Source organism: Cynara cardunculus (genome assembly GCF_001531365.2).
Source record: "Cynara cardunculus var. scolymus isolate 2C chromosome LG 7, CcrdV1, whole genome shotgun sequence".
NCBI lineage: Eukaryota > Viridiplantae > Streptophyta > Magnoliopsida > Asterales > Asteraceae > Cynara > Cynara cardunculus.
Genome location: NC_037534.1, coordinates 1,446,279 through 1,463,944, shown reverse-complemented (window position 1 = coordinate 1,463,944; position 17,666 = coordinate 1,446,279). Strand labels below are relative to the sequence as shown.

At 36.9% G+C, this 17,666-nt stretch overlaps 2 protein-coding genes and 1 non-coding gene across 4 annotated transcripts; 1 reads left to right on the top strand and 2 right to left on the bottom strand.

The window, feature by feature from the left end:
• Positions 1 to 3,439: 3,439 nt before the first annotated feature.
• Positions 3,440 to 3,512, bottom strand: TRNAA-AGC. The gene has a single exon. It is a non-coding gene; the product is annotated as a tRNA-Ala (tRNA).
• A 123-nt stretch (positions 3,513 to 3,635) lies between these two features.
• Positions 3,636 to 9,495, top strand: LOC112515099 (protein arginine methyltransferase NDUFAF7, mitochondrial). Its single transcript, XM_025121753.1, has 11 exons — positions 3,636 to 3,760; positions 4,034 to 4,318; positions 4,397 to 4,458; positions 5,113 to 5,256; positions 5,437 to 5,547; positions 5,656 to 5,845; positions 6,547 to 6,605; positions 6,994 to 7,046; positions 7,147 to 7,369; positions 7,975 to 8,083; positions 8,915 to 9,495. Exons 2-11 carry the CDS (start codon positions 4,081 to 4,083, stop codon positions 9,175 to 9,177), a joined length of 1,452 nt encoding a protein of 483 aa, XP_024977521.1. The 5' UTR covers positions 3,636 to 3,760; positions 4,034 to 4,080; the 3' UTR covers positions 9,178 to 9,495.
• Positions 9,496 to 13,028: 3,533 nt separating this feature from the next.
• On the bottom strand, positions 13,029 to 17,290 carry LOC112515932 (beta-glucuronosyltransferase GlcAT14B-like). Of its 2 annotated transcripts, XM_025122911.1 has the most exons (4): positions 16,496 to 17,290; positions 16,351 to 16,426; positions 16,142 to 16,257; positions 13,029 to 13,967 (listed from the first exon to the last, which is right to left on the bottom strand). In XM_025122911.1, the coding sequence occupies exons 1-4, from the start codon at positions 17,067 to 17,069 to the stop codon at positions 13,453 to 13,455; spliced, it is 1,281 nt and encodes a 426-aa protein (XP_024978679.1). In that variant the 5' UTR covers positions 17,070 to 17,290; the 3' UTR covers positions 13,029 to 13,452. The 2 variants fall into 2 exon arrangements, with proteins under 2 accessions (XP_024978679.1, XP_024978678.1); XM_025122910.1 differs by having other exon boundaries at positions 16,351 to 17,290.
• Positions 17,291 to 17,666: the final 376 nt, after the last annotated feature.

The following is a 17,666-nucleotide window of genomic DNA, read 5'->3' as shown; positions in this document are numbered from 1 at the left end:
ATAATATTATAATATTTTCTAATTTATTATTTCAATACATCTTAAAATTTTATATAAAATAATAATATTTTAATATTATTAATAAACTTTTATTTATCTTTATAGAAAAATATTTTATTTTTAAAAAAATCTTAGAGTTAGTATAAGCGCTTGTTTGTTTATCTCTTAATAGTTTCAATAAGTGGTAATTTCTGAATCGTTAAGAGGGTCAATCTTGTTTGGCAAAAAAAATGTCTCTTAATGGTTTTAAAACACTGCGAATGATTTTGTATCTTGGATCTTCCTTAATTATTCAATATCATAATTAACTGTAAACAATTATCAAATAATTATACTTTATTTTACATTATATCATAAAAATCATTTAATCATTCTGATCATTTAATTATTTTATTTTAAACCATTTAATAACTATCAGACAAATATTAGATTATAAGAACGTGTAAAGCTCCACAGAAAGTTGTTAGAGCATCTCCTTCATCCGTTATGGAAATTACCAAAAGGTCCAAAATTGAAACTAGATGGAAGTTTCCAGAAGTTCATCTTGAATTCTTGGTCGTTGAATTGCATGTGTCATATCATTAAGGACAAAACTGTAAATTCACTTATTGCTGTAACAAATTCCATAGTGGTTCAATAGATCGTACGGTAGAATATATAGAGATTTACCTGCTTCATTCCTTATTTTGTCGTTTTCTGTATTAATATCATTACAGCAATTCATACCGAAGATCGATAGAGTCGATCGTATCCTCATCTCCGATCAAAATGGACGTCGAAATTCCCCTCCGTAACAAGATTGATGCAAATCCTCAAGAAATTGAAGTCGAAGATCATCTGAAATCATCCTCTCCGATCAAAATGGAAGTCGAAATGCCAACCCGTGACAAGATTGATGTAAATCATCAACAAATCGAAGACGAAGATCACCTGGAATCATCCTCTCCAGTCAAAATGGAAGTTGAAATGCCAATCCGTAACCAGATTGATGCAAATCTTCAAGAAATCGAAGACGAAGATCATCTGAAATCATCATCTTTGATCAAAATGAGAGTTGCAGTGCCTAACCATCACAAGAAGACAGATGTGAATGTTCCAGAAATCAAAGACGAACATCAACGGTTTCCGTTTCCGTTTTACCTCTTTCCAATGTTCCTTACTACCGTCAGTTCGTTCGTCACTTCGTATCGTCGCAACGATTATTTCTTCGCGGTTTTCAATCTGGTTGTTTTGTTATCTTTTCTACTGTCTGAATACTGCCTGCCGATGTACCGATCCATGCCGGAAAACGTGAAACCGAGTAGGAAACTTTGGACAAAAATAACGGTATGGTTTCTATACACAGCTCTCGCTTTGGGACATATTTTCGTGATTTCAAACTTATGGAGTTTTCAAGGTACGGTGGCTCTTTATCTGATTGTGTTCGTCTTAAGTCTGTTTCTGTTATATGCATGGATAATCGATGATCTTGTTAACCGCCGGAAGACTTGGAGCTCCGGCAAGGACGATGAAATTGACGTCCCTGAGATAGATGCCGGAAAATAGAGGTATTCCGATTCCGTTTTGGGGTAAGTGTACTTCATTCAGTTGGTTGCGTTACTTTTGTGTTTGTTACAAGATCACTATCCTTTTCGTCTCTTGAACCAATTGTCTTCAATTAGGGTTATTGTTGTATTCCTGTTTTTGGAGAGGAGTGATTGCTGTATTCAGTAATGAATAGGGATATTGCAATGGATTTGAATAACTTCTGTTAAACCATTGTTGTTTCTTTCTTTTTTCCTCTCCGTTAACTCCAAGCCTCCGGGTCTATATCCTTCCAGACTAATCTAAGTTACCGTTCCGTTTGTAGGAATGAAATGGATTTGAAGTAACATTGAATTTAGAAATTCCAGTATCAGATTTAATAGGATTTATCTGTAATAATGTTTAAAAATGTGTTGAAATTATTTGTTCTGTAATAATGTTTTTAAATATAATTAAAATTATTTGTTTTTTAGTAATCAACTGATATAAAATATCTATAAATAATGGAGTTCAGTTTCATTTCAAATCCACAAACCAAGCCCTTATGATTTCATATCTTTTTGTAAAACCAGATTCATTAAAAATAAATAGATCTCATGAATTTTCAATATTATCAACATGTTTATCAAAAAAAAAAAAAAAAAAAAACCAATGATAAAATTATTTAATTTTAAAGAACGGATAAGCTGTTAAATGAAATAAAGTTATTGAAATCAGGGATGTGCAAGAAATCAAACGTTTCAATTGGAACCGACCAGTTATCGACTATAACTGGATTTCTAATTGTAATAGGATTGAATTGAATTGTAAATTTTAACATCCAATTTGGATCGTTGGTTGTTGGATGGTAGTCAAGAATCCGCCAAAACCATCCGAACTGAAGCAACCAACATCCAATGACCCATGTGATAACTATCCACTTATCCATCCAGCTATCATCCAACTAATTTGATTTCAATTTGCTCAAATCGGAATTTGTTTTTGTTTCTCGCATTACTCATTCTTCTTCTGCCTCATTGATTAGCCAGGGTGAGGTCAAAGGCAGGAGTTACTGATCACTCACTCGTCGGATGCTCCGGCTCCGCGTCCTCTTAAAGTCAGCGATTCAACTGGTTTGTTATTATCAAAAAAGAGCAAGTGGTGGATTCAAAAATCTCCTCTCCAGTCAACTAAGAATATAATTAATATAATAATTTCTAAAATAGACAAACAAAGTTATTGATATAAAGAAAATATGAATGAAATGAGGAAATCGAAAATTTACAAACAAAAAAGGAATTTTAGATAAAAATAGATTGATAAGAATAAGAGTAAGAGATCGTTTACCAAATGCTTATTTGAATAAATGTTTACCAAGTTACATTATCTTACCGATAAACATGAACAAACACCAAAAATCTTACCCGGTAAAAGCGAGACAAGGACCAAGGGTCTTACCCAGTAAATAAGGGCAATGACTCTTACCACGGTCAGCTCTTACCTGGTAAATTGTTGCATAAAACGCCGATTTTGTTGAATAAAATCTTACCCAGTAAGTAAATGATTGTGTTGAATTTTACCTTTAGGTTCTGACCGGGTAAGTCTTTGGTAAATAGCCCATAAGTTACTTTTTTGACCCTATTGTTTGTTAAAATTTGCGGATTTCATCTATTTGGTTTTGAATTTGCGGTTTTCGTCCTTATAGTTTGAGAATCATTGCTATTTTTATTCCAAAATTCCTTCCTTTACAGACGAGACAAAAATAGTAAATGCATCGTAAACTGTATAGAGAAAAACAATAATAAAGTTAGAATAATAAGGATGAAAATAGTAAACATGTGCAAACCATAGGTAAGAAAATCGGAATTTCAAAACCACAGGGACTAAAAACGTAATTTTCAAACAAATTTCGATTGGGAAATGAAGAAAAACTGAATGGAGATGCGGGGTATCGATCCCCGTACCTCTCGCATGCTAAGCGAGCGCTCTACCATCTGAGCTACATCCCCAATTGATGTTTGTTTCTTATAAGTCCTACTTGATTTCTTGTAAATTCGATTCCAGATTTAATTAGTGCACACCCCAAATCTGTGCTTTGTATGTAGCCCACCCTCAGTCAAATCATCCATTCACGAGTCACGGATTTGTTGAATGATTCTGTTCTGGAATGTTTAATGCTTGGATTAGTTTTGTAATCTGTTGCTGAGCAGGGAGTTTGAAACTAACTTGAAGGTTCAGCATTCATGTCAATTTGAAGGTAAGATTTAACTTCATTATTTTGTTTCGATAACCTCTATCGGGACAAAATTCTATCAGAATCCATAATCCATGCTTGTTCTAGTCGATTTGATGTGGATGTTGCTAATTTGAATCTCTTTGATCATTGTATATTGTAAGTTCGGTGATTTGGGGGAGTGCATAAAAGGTGTTCGATGAAATGTCTGAGAGAAATGCTGTTACATACATCTGTCGATCACTATCACTTGGACTAAACATGTAAATATATGTTGTTTCTGTGTTTTGATTCGAGGTATATTTGCTTGGAGTAGCAGCAACCGTTCACGAAGGCCCATCGAAATGCTGAGAAGATTCATAGGACAGGCTTCTGTAGCACAACGATGTCGTCACCTCAGCGGCCGGCAGGAGTTGGTTGATTCTGTCCGTCGATGTTCTTCTTCTTCGGCGGCGGGATTGACTAAAGTGCCACTGGGAACTACCGTCGAACAAGCGGTAGACGCTCAGTATTCCGATGATTACACTTCTCAACCATCCGCCAAGATATCTGTAGACCGGTCCGGATTGAACAATCCTCCTGGTTCAGCTCCTTTCTACACCTTGACTGTTATACGCATATTAAATGAGATGTGTAGTAACTTAATTGTGTTTGTTGCAGAGCATTCTCATGAACCGTCAACAGATTCTGAACTTGTTAAGCATCTTAAAAGCATAATTAAGGTTTAGTTGTGCCTCTTTTTCTCTATCTACATCGAATTTGTTGTTGGATGAGTGTGTTCATAGGTTTGAGCTGATTTGAACAATGAAGCAGTGATGGTTTATATGGGTCAGGTTCCGGGGAAAACCCAAAAAATAAAAAACTGAGGAACACCCTCGTAAACGTTAATCCAAGTGCATACAAGTAATTTGTAAGCAATTTGTCCGGTATGCACATGTGTATGACGTGCACACTGTCATAAAAACCAAAAAACTGTTTCAGTTACGTGTATCCACATGTGTACTACTGTTAGTTAACGTGTTATCATATGAGCACATTTTATTCATACAGACATACAGTAATATAAATATGTCATTTTGCCTGATTTTCATCTATTCACATTTCACGCAATTCATTTTGTATTTCATGAAGAACTCTTTTGAAAAGTAGACTTAGAACTGCAGTGTGAGTCCCCATTGTTTACAGTTTTATTAATTCAACAAGATACAATTGGAATGGAAACCCAAAGAAATTAGATGCATAGGGTATGTGTAATTGGATCATAACTTGGGGAGTATTCAGATTTTTCCGAATTTTGTTTGTTGGTTTGATTTTTCCGTGTTTGTGGCTTTGTTTTCATATTCACAAATCACAATGAATGTTTGATGGTTTTTCAGTTTAGAGGTGGTCCGATATCAGTTGCTGAGTACATGGAGGAAGTCCTTATAAATCCCAAGGCCGGGTTTTATATCAATCGGGATGTTTTTGGTGCAGAAGGCGACTTTATAACCTCTCCCGAAGTTAGCCAAATGTTTGGAGAGGTAATTTGATTCTATTAGCATTCTTTAAAGTTCTCATTTGTCATTTCAAACGTTTGTTTCAAGACATAGAAAGCGGACGCTTGCTAAATTAACGTTTATCACCTTACTCACAAACATTAAATATTAAGGTTGACCACAAAGGTATTCGATTATTAATCTGTTGTGTGGTTTTTGCTTCAGATGGTTGGTGTTTGGGCAATGTGTTTGTGGGAGCAAATGGGGCAACCAAATAGGGTCAATTTAGTAGAGTTTGGGCCAGGAAGAGGAACTCTCATGGCCGATCTTCTACGAGTATACAACTTATGCTTAATTATTCTTTTTGCCTTCAAATATCTTGCTAATTCTACATTGATGATATGGGAAACGTGATTCTTGATAAACTGCTACTTGTCACTATAGGGTGCAAAAAAGTTTGAGAAGTTCACAGAAGCCCTCCACATACACATGATTGAAGTGAGTCCAGCACTAAAGAAGATCCAAAAGCTAACCTTAAAATGCAATGATGACGATGGTGATGAAAATACTGTTAGCGCCTTGACTGGAACGCGGGTTTCATGGCATGCGACCCTGGAGGAGGTTCCAACAGGATGTAAGGATGCTAATTGAGCAATATTAATGAATTCAATGCATTCAAATGTGATCCATCTGTAGTTATTTACAGGAATTTCCAAATCATATCCAGCTAAACAATCATCATCTGCCATCATGCATCTCATTTTAAAGTTCCTTAATTGATTTTGGAATTTTTCTGATATGCAAAAACTACAAAGTTTTCTTACATAGACTTTGTTCTTTATACTTGTATCCTGTTGTTGGATATGATGAATGTGCTTCTCCATCTCTTCTAAACATGCTATTGTTAATTGGTTTCCGTGTAACTCATTAAAATGGAATTAGGGCAAGGGGGCGGAGTGATTTTACTCAAATACACAACAGGTTCAAGTCCGAAACTTGCTGGAGAGGGTCTTGAACCCCTCCGCTAGCCTCAGCTGCCGAGCCAGCTCTAAAATGCCCCCTCAATTATGGTTCCTAGGGGGCGGGTTCCATGTGGGGCCGGTCGGGGTTGCCAATAATCAACCTTTTGCTCAACTATCACATTTACTTTCAGCAATTGATCCATTATTTTAGTGCCTTCTTGTGCTTTCACTTTGAGAAATATGAATAGATAAGTCCAGTGATGAACTTTCAAATGTATATAGGCAATACACACACACACATATATATTGTATTCCTTTGAAAAGTTTAAAGTATCATTTCCTTCTCTGACTTCATTTTTCCCCTTCCATGCAGTGCCAACAATTATTATTGCCCATGAATTCTATGATGCCTTACCAGTTCATCAATTTCAGGTTTTTCTTTCTTATTTCTTGTGGGGCTGGAATTGGTTTAGACCGAATCATCTTTTGACTTGACACATCCGTAACACATAATTTTATGCAAAATTTTGACTAATAATCAAATACCTAAAATACCCCTTAACTGGACAAAGCTGGGGAAACGTATAGACGACAATCAACCTCACCAATATCTTGAGATGACTACTAATGAGTAACTGATAAATTTGGATTAAAATCTCCAGGAGAAAAGGAAACATTGCATTTTTCTTTTGGGATGGAGCATAATTAATTTCTGTCACATATGTGAAGTAAACAAGAAAAAAGTTGTACATTGATGGTGTTCATTCTTGTCTAATGCTACTAATTACATTCATACTCATTGTTTTACTGTTTCCTCCAGAAAGCTTCACGTGGCTGGTGTGAAAAGATGATTGATGTTGCGGAAGATTCAAAGTAGGTTTTGAAAGACTGCCATCATATGTTTCATTACCCAACTTCTTCTATTGCTGATTTATTGATGGCTTCTTTTTCCTTTTACGGTTTTACCCTTCAGGTTCCATGTAGTGCTCTCGCCTCAGCCTACACCTGCAACTCTCTATCTTCTAAAACGCTGCAAATGGGCCCGGACTGAAGAATTGAGTAAACTGGAACATGTTGAGGTTTGCCCCAAAGCAATGGATTTGACACAAAATATTGCCAAGAGAATAAGTACTGATGGTGGTGGGGCACTTATAATTGATTATGGTCTTGATGGGATAGTCTCCGACAGTCTTCAGGTCTGCTACTTCTTCTCTAACAAGGCTAAATGCTATGCTAGCAAGTAGCAACAAGCTGATATGCACTGTTTGATTGCTGTGATATTATGATTGCACTTTGATTTGCTGAACTTTATGCTGCCCAACCTTTAGGTTATGTTTGGCAAACTAGCTGATAAGCTAGCCGTTGGCTAAGAGCATCTTCAACAGATTCTCCAAAATGGAGATCTTGAACCAATTTTATGCTCCAAAGGCTTCCCTAAAACTATGTCCAAAATGGAGAAAGTAGGAAAGATAGTTTTTTCTTCCAAATATGGAGGACACCCCCAAATGACTACCATGTGAGAAATATCTTTTAAGATATTTTCTCCGATAGGCGATAGGAAACTTTGAAAATGTGAACCAAACACCCCCTTAGATTATTTGGTTTATAATTGCAAGGCTTTTAAGGTGTCAGGTTTTTTTTTTCTTCATATATCTTCTTTCTTGATCCAACTTAAGATATATTTTCGGTTCTTTTTTTCCTTCCCATCATCACTGCTTTCAGGCCTTCATCATTCTTGTCTCATTGTCTCTTATTAGAACACGTCATTTTTTTAATAAATCTTATGAATTCTTTTTTGCAGGCAATTCGAAAACACAAGTTCGTTAATTTGCTGGATGATCCTGGTTCTGCTGATCTAAGTGCATATGTCGACTTTCCTGCAATCAGACACTCTGCTGAGGAAGTTTCAGGTATGAATTCCTTACTTCTTGTAGTGCATGCTCTCTCTCTAAATAATGCAAATTTTGTTCCCATGAAAGTGTTTTGATGGTCAACCTCAGTCAACCATCTAAAATACCCCTTGGTAATAACAACTAGAAGAATGCTGTTGACCAAAATTATTTCTATCAGTATCTTTTAGGGCACGTTTGGTATGTGACACATGACGGGACAAAACAAAACAAAAAATTGTTGTCCCATGTTTGGCGCGACATTAGACTTGGACAGTACGGGACTGAGGGCAGTTTGGTTTGTTTCCCATTAAATTCTGTATGGATAAAACTGTCTGTGTGGATTAATCTTTCTGTATAGATTGAGAATGTTTTTGTTTGGGAGGGTTTATCCATAGATAGAAGGAACGTGTTTCTTAATTGGAAGGGGCAGGTTAGGAAAAAACTTGGCTTTCCGTATAAAGCTCCTCCCTAGAAGCTTACTAATTAAGCCACTAATAAACTATGAGTCCGATTTTACTCATTAAGCTGCTAAAAACAGATCCTGAGTGGCCACCAAAATAGGTGGAACAAAAATCAGGAAGATGGAACAAGTTGATAAATTACTAAACTACCCATGTTAAATTAAACCCCTAAAACCTTCCACAATTCTTTCACCCGCCTACCACACCCTCGTCTGTCCAGTCCAATCATGTCCAGTCTTGTCCGCATACCAAACGCTACAAACACACCCTTAGTCACCCATCCACTAAGAGGTAATTTACGATAAAATTTCACCAAAGAAAAAGGAGTACCATTCCCTTGCATTTTCGAATATTAAGCGGAGACCGACAATTTTTTAACAATTTGCAGAAGATGTATCTGTGTACGGCCCCATCACTCAGTCTCAGTTTCTGGGTAATCTTGGGATAAATTTTCGTGTGGAAGCATTGCTACAGAACTGCACAGAGGAGCAAGCCGAGTCTCTGAGAACCGGATACTGGCGCTTGGTGGGCGAGGGTGAAGCCCCGTTCTGGGAAGGTCCCGATGAACTAACACCCATCGGAATGGGTAGTCGATATCTAGCAATGGCCATTGTTAACAAGAAGCAAGGTACCCCTGTTCCCTTCCAGTAAAAAATCATAGCATAAAAATAGTATTTTGAAGTTACAGACTGCTTAAAGCTTATCCTTTGAGAAGATTACCGGGTAGATCGCCCCCGTTCGGGGGGTGGGGTGAAGAAGTGCACCCACTCTATCGTTTTTTGGGGGTCTAAAAGGTGCATCCACTTTAATTTGATGTGTGCTTCTTTAAATTAACAAAAAGTGGTTGCAACATACTGGTAGTGTCTTTACATCTGACATTTTATAGGTTGAAAGTTCGAATCCCTTTGTCCCAGTTTTAATTTTTTGGTAACAGTAAAAAAGAAAGGGAAAAACCCGTACGCTGCAAAAAACCACTTGTTTTTCCTTTTTTAATTAAACTCCGTTTTTTGTAATAAAATTTTGTTTTATTCTATATTATGCTAATTATTTTGTGTCCCGCTTACAAATTCTACTGGATCCGCCTCTAGTACACTAGAGCTGATACTGTTGTGAAATTTTAACGAGACATAGCTCTCGAGATCGATTTGAAGGTAGACAAATGAAGATCCCAGTTGGGACTATTCATCGGTGGGTTGTAGTCTCGTCTCGTGTGTATGTTTAATAGGATTGTATTTTGTCCGAGTTTCAATGGCTATATCCCTCTCCAAAACTGCTAGAGTTTGGAGCTAAGAGGCCGTTTACAGAACTCTTACCGGATAAGTGCTTATTGGGTGAGTTTGGCAAGGACCGAGAATCTTACCCGGTAAGGAAAAACTCTTTCCCGGTAAGTGCTTACCGGGAAAAATACACATGCCAACAACCTATTTTGATAGGCTGAGAATATTACTGATAAAGCAAGTGAGGGTGGTGAGTGATGACACTCTTGTTGGCGGTCGCTTACCCAATACGCTTTCATAAACAACCGCTAAGGGTTGTCATCCCTTCAAGTTGGATTGAAGCTACAGTTTAACCTTCGAACGGGGTGATTCTATTGTTTGAAGAATACAGTCGGTGAACTTTGATACCTTGTGACCGGGTCGTGTCACCAACGAGTCGTAGAATCAACATTATATCGTGAACACTAAGGGGCCGTTTATTAAACACTTACCTTGATAAGCGTTAACCGGTTCAATTACCAGGACCGAGAGTCTTAGCCTATAAGATGGTAGACAAGGATCAAGTCTCGACCAGTAAGTAAGGGTGATGACTCTTGTAGCCATGGAGGTTCAAATGCGTGATATTAGTCGGCTTGCATAGCGGGTTGTATATCCAAATTAATTATAAAAAAAAAACATTTTTATCCTTGTTCATTTTGAAAAAGGATACTTGATATGTTATGGACGGTTCCCAAGCTTCCTTCTTTTTATTTAGTACCAAACGTCAAAAGGTGATTAAAGAAGGATTTAACGAAAAAATTAAAACAAATGCCAAAATTTAATTTAGGGTTGGGAACTGATTAGAATGGAAGTTATGGTGCGAAGGGTGAGAAATGATCTTCACATTTGAATTAATTCTACTTGAAGATCAAGACTAATGAGATGTACCGAGATGTACTGGATCAACTCCCATATCAAGCGTAATTCATGGGATAAGGATGAGATTAAAAGTAATAAGAATCCAGATATCTTCTTACGCTTCTCAATCTAAGTGTTATTATCACATATTTCTCTATCATTTAATTTATCACACAAATCTCCCTTTATTTCACTACAAGCGTTACCTTGAAACTAATCATTTTATTTGTAAAGCAGCCATTTTTATTGCAAACTTTTTGCAAGTGGTACCACCGACAACTCATTTGTGTCATTTTTATGACTACTTGAGTTGAATCATTATTCATCTTTTCAAATTGGGGTTCATGACCAAAATAGCCTCGACTTTTGGGCCAGGTGAGGCCCTTATGTAGCGGTTGGTGCGTAAGGGTGGGACTCGCATAACTTTGCTCAACGTGCCATGGTCAACAKGTTAGAGCTGGGTTTTTACAATTTTTTTTATTGCGTTTTAGTCCCTGTACGCACCAAATGGTGCTAACCGGGTAATGCATGGTCAGTTTGTTATAAATTTTAATTGAAGGGTTAAAATTGTAAAATTTTATTCTAAAAGTCAAAATGGTCAGGTTTCCGTTCAAATTGGCTTCCCAACTATTTCTCTCTCGGGTTAACTCAAATGCCATTGCTTCTACCATATTCTAGTCCGCAATATTGCAGATCTAGCTAAAAACCAAAAATTCAACACAAATATGCAATTGCACCGGCGGATATGCAATTGTGATGGTAAATTTGTTGAATTTGACACATTCTTTTGTCTTTTAGATATGTCTGCAATATTAAAGACCCGGGTATTGTAGATGTAGATATTTAGATCAACCCATGTTTAAGAGAACAATTTAAATGAAAGAAATGGTTGATATGAGCTAATTTCTCCATTTTTATTGCAAACTTATTTTAACATACATGAGTTAAAGTTATTCTGTTGTATACGTATTCCAACAATTTTGCAGAAAACCCACTGACTCAATAATACAAGACCATTAGCTGCACAAAGTGCGACATTCCAAGTTCAAACCCACCAATCCCCTAAGTTAAAGAAAAATACGTGTAAAGTTCACTATTACTTTTTTAATATAAAAATTATAAAATAAATGTTTACAATAAAGATATAAACAATGTTAAAAACATTTAATTGTTATATTTGTAATTAATATTAACAATTTTATCCTTAATATTTAAGAAGAGTAATAAATTATATATAGGGCAAATTATATGAGTAAGTGGCCTAGTTTAACTTGATTTTTATTTTGGATAGAGTATTTTTAAAACTTTCATTTTGGTACCTAAAATGTAAAGTTTTTTTAAACATTTAGGTACCCCGGGTCACTGGTTGAAGTATTAACCGGTTACTATACTGATGTGGTATCTGATTAATGTTTCAGCAAATAATATTGAGTTGGATGTTATATCACTCATCACATCAGTATCATAACCAGTTAATGCTTCAACCGGTTACCCATATACTTAAATGTTTAAAATTTTACATCTTAAGTACCAAAATGAAAGTTTGGAAAGTATGTTACTCAAAATAGGAACCAAATTAAAATACGTTATTTTTTCATGCAATTTTCCCTTACATATATATATATATATATATATATATCTTAAAATGAAAATTTCTTTTTGTAAGAAAGTAATAGAAAAAAGTAGTCATTTATAAAACCTAGCTCGTATACCATAGGATTTAGGAGGATGTATGTTATTCTTACTTTTATTTCAATAGTGTTTCCAAAAATCCTCGGATTTACAAATAAGATTTAAGGGGCTGTCTACTAGAACGTTTACTAAGTAAGTTCTTACTGATAAGAGTCACCATTCTTATTAACCTTATCTAGTAAAATTCTTGATCATAAGAAATCGCATGGAACAACAATTTTACTCAGTAAACGTTTACTGGTAAAAGTCGTTATCTCCACTTACCATCGAGGAGGCTGTTTGATTGGTTTTCCATTAAGTCATGTATGGATAAAACTATATATGTAGATTAGTCAATCTAAATAAATTAGAAAGGTTTTTGCTTGAGAGAGACAATTTATGGAGAAAACTTGGTTTTCTGTATAAATCTCTCCCCTAAAAGGTTACCGAATAAATCACTTTCTATATTATTAAGCTACTACCAAACAATCATGTATAGCTAACGAAATAAGCTGCGAGTCTTGTTAAGCTCATTAAGCTGCGAGTCTTGTTAAGCTCATTAAGCTGCTAACAAACAGGTCCTAATACTCTCGTTCTTTGCTTTGCCTTTACCGCGTAAGATTTATCATTTTAATCCGGTAAAATAAATGACCCGGTAAGCGTTTGAAAAATAGACAAAAACAGAAAGCATAACTATAATATACAATATAATCCAAACAAGAAAATGTAGGATGAAGATTGAAGCACGAAAGTTTTTGAAATTGTGATTATATTTTACATCATAGTTCTTGTGCCCCACACTAAAATGGCATAAAAAAATCAACCGGTTTGGATCGTCCCTATTCAATGGGAACACCTACGGACGTCCGCTTCTTGGCCTTCACCACCCGCAACCCCCTTTAAAGGTTATAATATATAATCAAAATATTGGTGAATAGGGTTTTCTAAAAGAATTGGCTGACAGTCACAGGTTACTACAACAAAAAAACCCACATTAAATGAAATTATCAAATACCATTACCATGCTTTCTTCAGCAGTATAATACTTTCGATCGAGATCGCCTGCCCACATGTCCCGATGGTGCTCGTTTTTTTCCTGAACTCGAACTAATTACACCCGACCCACATTGATTGTTTCTCGTCATCTGCATTGTCTCGGTCTAAAATTCTCGTCCGACAAAAGGGAAGTCACAAGAGTTTCAAGGCGTTTGGCACCGGGAGTGGGTCTCAGGAGCGTGAGATTCCCGACCATCGAACACGGATCTGAGCCATTTTCACGGCTCCCACTGCACCATCCGCCGGGAACAATCATATCCGGGCCTCGAAGCAGTAATTCAGAGTCGATCATATCGAGCACGGGTTCGTCTTGGTGGAACTTCCTTGCAAATGGCGCGTTGCTGTTGATCATCCTTGGCATGTCTTCTGATGTAAGGTAATGAGGATGCTGCTTTGGAGGGTTGTCCCATGTTATAAAATGGAGATCGCTGTTTACGGTGGTATTGCGGAATTCTTTTGCATTACATAAAACTGTATGGAAATAGCCTTCAGGAGACGAGATGAAATTCGCGTAGTACATGAGGACGGTTCGAGGCAAATTGTCCCATCCCCAGATACAGAAGTCGATGAAAGGGCGAGATAGAACCATCCAAGCAGATCCTGTGAGAAAAAACCGCTGTGGTCAAAACTAAGAATAGACTAAATTGACTTCTCCGAACATTGTACTCGGGGGGGCCTTTACCAACACAAATTAGGTAAGCTAACAAAGAGTGCGGTCTAGGTCCACAACTATTCACTCACCAAAGGGTCGTTTACCAAACGCTTTACCGGGTAAGCACTTACTTATGTCATTTATCTTAATGATTGAGCATGATAATAACCAATAACCTTACCCAGTAATAGGTATAACAAGGATCAGGAATCTTACCGGTGATGGAGAAGACACTTACCCGGTAAGCGCTTACCAGGTTTAATACGCTCACCAACAATCCATTTTGATGGCCGAGAATGTTACATGATAAGGTAGCGAGGGTAATTTCTCTTGTTGATAAGCGCTTACCCGGTAAGCATTTGGTAAATGTCCCCTAAGAGTACCTCCCTTAGCTTACCGGGTCAGCATCAGGGGCTGATAAGTGGGGGCTTGGTAAACAACTGCATCTTTGACCGAGTAAGTGCCTCTTACCTGGTAAGGGACGCTAAGCAGATAGTAAACAGTGCCTTAGTTTATCGTTGCCAACTAACCATTGTGGTTGTGAAATTCTAATGCAAACAGAAAGCCATCATAATTGGACTTCTCTGTCCAAAATCATCCATTCTTGCAAAGTGCAGCCTTTAACTGCATATTTGCAAGAACTATGATTTGTTTTGGAACAAAGATCAAGGATGATGATTCAACAAGTCAAATATCTATAAACCAAAGGTAAATAACAAGATTAGGTAGAGAACTAGAGATGAATAAACTAAACTCCACATCATTCTAAAAAAGAAGCTCACTAAACCTCACAGACAATAATAATTGAACTATACAAAGGATCAAAGATGTAGTGCATGATTAAGCAATTTCCTTATATCCATGGTTGTCACTGGGGTTCTTATTATATCTCATGAATATTCAATATTTTACTCTTCAATCAGAGGAATACCGTTTCCTTTTAGACAAAGAAAGCCAAACATGGGAAATATTAAACCAAACCAAAGGAGCCCTATATATCTCATCCGAAGGTGGAGACTAAGGAGGTGTGATGAACGCAAACCTAACCTCTACCCCAAACAAGGGAAATGTCATCCAAGCTATCTAACTGTCATAAGCATCTTTCTTTCAATATTTCTGCTGTGAAATCGTAAGAGTCAATGTATTAGACTAGCCTGAAAAGCATCTAAACAATATAACTCATGGTAGGAAGTTATTGTTAGGGAAAAGATCAAAGGAGAACCACAAATATTTCGAGAACCATGAGAACCAATATATGCATTGTGCATATACACTAAAGAATGAATTTCAGTGTATGCATAGGTGCACATATCCTTGCATACATAGTAGATATACATTAATGAATATACTCAACAATATACATATTTTGATGGTGTGAATGCATTTACTACATATATATGTGTGTGTGTGTGTGTGTGTGTGTGTGTGTATATATATATATATGCATCTAGTTCTCACGAATCACACGATCCAAAAATATTTATGGTTCTCATATAAACCTTCCCCATTATTGGCAAGGGGCTCAAAGTTTACAATCACAACATATGTGGGAACTGGGAATGGATGTTACAAAAGGACAGCAGAAACATCAGAAACAAGCTACGCTCAGCTAAATTAGGTAAAAACACATATGCCAAATTGCCTACAAAGATTTTGTAAATGCACATGGAAAAAGTTTTAACATGTTCAGACTTCTAAATAAATCTAATACAAAGTCAACTCATTAGAAAACTATGCTACCCCATTATATCCATCAGGAAGCTAAAAGACCCTGGTATATCGTATCAGACTGTATATCCCATTAGAAAACTAATGAGCCCAATATATCACATCGAAAAACTAAACGAGCCCAATATATCCCATCATAAAACTAAACAAGCACAGTATAACCCAAGGTGTGGTTTAGGAGGGGTGAGATTTACTCAGTCATGGCGGCTGTTTTTATGAATCACAGCTTGCAAATCATTAAATAGTGCCATAACCACATGTCTATATCAGAAACCATAGACACCGTAATAGATAAAACAATCAAGAGACAACCAATATGCAAAACCAATTACGGTAAACGGCTAATAGAAATGAAGTAAATAAATTATGTGGATAAAAAAGATGCCATAAAAACCTGTAAACAATTTGAAGGCTGTCGGCACACTTCTTCTCTGTGTGATCCAAAAAACATCAGTTTTCTCCGTCATATACAGCCCAGGATCAACGATGACAGGCTTTGCCCTTTGAAACCTAAACAACATACATTTATTGAGATTACTACAGTGGGAGGGATCTGATTATCCGAATTATAGATTTTCTATAACAAAATCAAGGAGATCTTACTCTTTCCATCCGATATTGCTGGTATGATCGATGAAATTGAGATCTCTAGGTATGGAAGAGAACGTATGAAGCAGATCTGAAACAAAAACAATAATCATCAAAGCCTGTTTGACAAGATAACTGTGCTGGCATAACAAAAGCTCACCGTCTTGAGTGACGAGGGGATAATCAGAGGCGCTGAGATTGATAAACCAGTCCCAATCCCCACCTTCTCTCAACAGGATCGCCGCCGCGTGAAGCGTATTCGCCACCATAGTGGGCCCACGATAGGTCACGAGATTGGCCTTGGTGATCATCACCACATTGCCGAATTTCACGAAAACCGGATGGTTTTTCACGAACTCATGCAACTCAAGCCGCTCCTCCGGCGAAGATTCGGCGTCCAGATGGACCACGTAACGGTTATTCGGATGGTACAGAGCAAGTAAAGTCCGCCGGAGCATAACGCCATCGTGATTAGAACCAGAAATGAGGTAGGCGAAACGAGGCGGATGAGGAACATCAGAGATACCGATAGGACTGAGCTTATCTTCAACAAAAACAGAAGAACCAGCGGTGGCGTAGTAGCCATAGATACGGTTGCCGTCAAGTGAAGTTAGGGTTATCAGGAACAGGAGAAAGAGGAAGACGGTTGACCCGACAGCTAATGGATAGATCCATTTCCTCTTTATAGTATGTGGATGCCTCAAATGCATATAAAAACTCCTCAGTTTCTTCATAAATCTCAGTTTCACACAAATTCACCTACCGAATTGCAGCGATGGTGGATAGAGAAGATTCCGGCGGCTGATCTTGAAATTTGGGCCAAAAACGAAATGAGGAATCAATTGACGACCAGATTTGTTTGAAAAAAGCATGAATGTCTCTCTCCACAGTAATCAAGACGTGCATCAATGGCGGCGTGTGTGGATTTCGAAGCTCAACAAGAAGACGGTGTGAAGATGGGGGAGTTTGGAGTTGGAGTTGAGTTGGGTGTGAATGAGATTAGAAAATATGGGGTTTACACAATAATTCAACTTATTTGAAATAATGACGACGGAATCTTATATAAATATACTATAAAAATAATTTTTTTATTTGAAATTACAACAATAATTTTGTATCAAACTAAACCAGTTAAAAGACTGTTTATTAAATATTTATCCGGTAAATGCTTACCGGTAAAATTTAACGTTATCATTTACTTATCGGGTAAGACTTTAATTCACCAAAGCAGCAAATGTATGCAACAATTTATCCAGTAAGCGTTTACCGTGGTAATAGTCGTCGCCCTCACTTACAGGGTAAGATTTTTGGTCCTTGTCTCGTTCTTATCG

Bases quoted from the DNA above. Each gene is read 5' to 3' on its own strand.
- LOC112515099 (XM_025121753.1), top strand. From the start codon at position 4,081: ATGCTGAGAAGATTCATAGGACAGGCTTCTGTAGCACAACGATGTCGT. The intron at 7,370-7,974 runs GTCTGCTACTTC...TCTTTTTTGCAG, and splicing joins TAGTCTCCGACAGTCTTCAG to GCAATTCGAAAACACAAGTT. The intron at 8,084-8,914 runs GTATGAATTCCT...AACAATTTGCAG, and splicing joins CTCTGCTGAGGAAGTTTCAG to AAGATGTATCTGTGTACGGC.
- LOC112515932 (XM_025122910.1), bottom strand. From the start codon at position 17,069: ATGAAGAAACTGAGGAGTTTTTATATGCATTTGAGGCATCCACATACT. The intron at 16,258-16,350 runs GTAAGATCTCCT...TATGTTGTTTAG, and splicing joins AGCAATATCGGATGGAAAGA to GTTTCAAAGGGCAAAGCCTG. The intron at 13,968-16,141 runs GTTTTTATGGCA...TTTTTCTCACAG, and splicing joins AGCCTTCAAATTGTTTACAG to GATCTGCTTGGATGGTTCTA.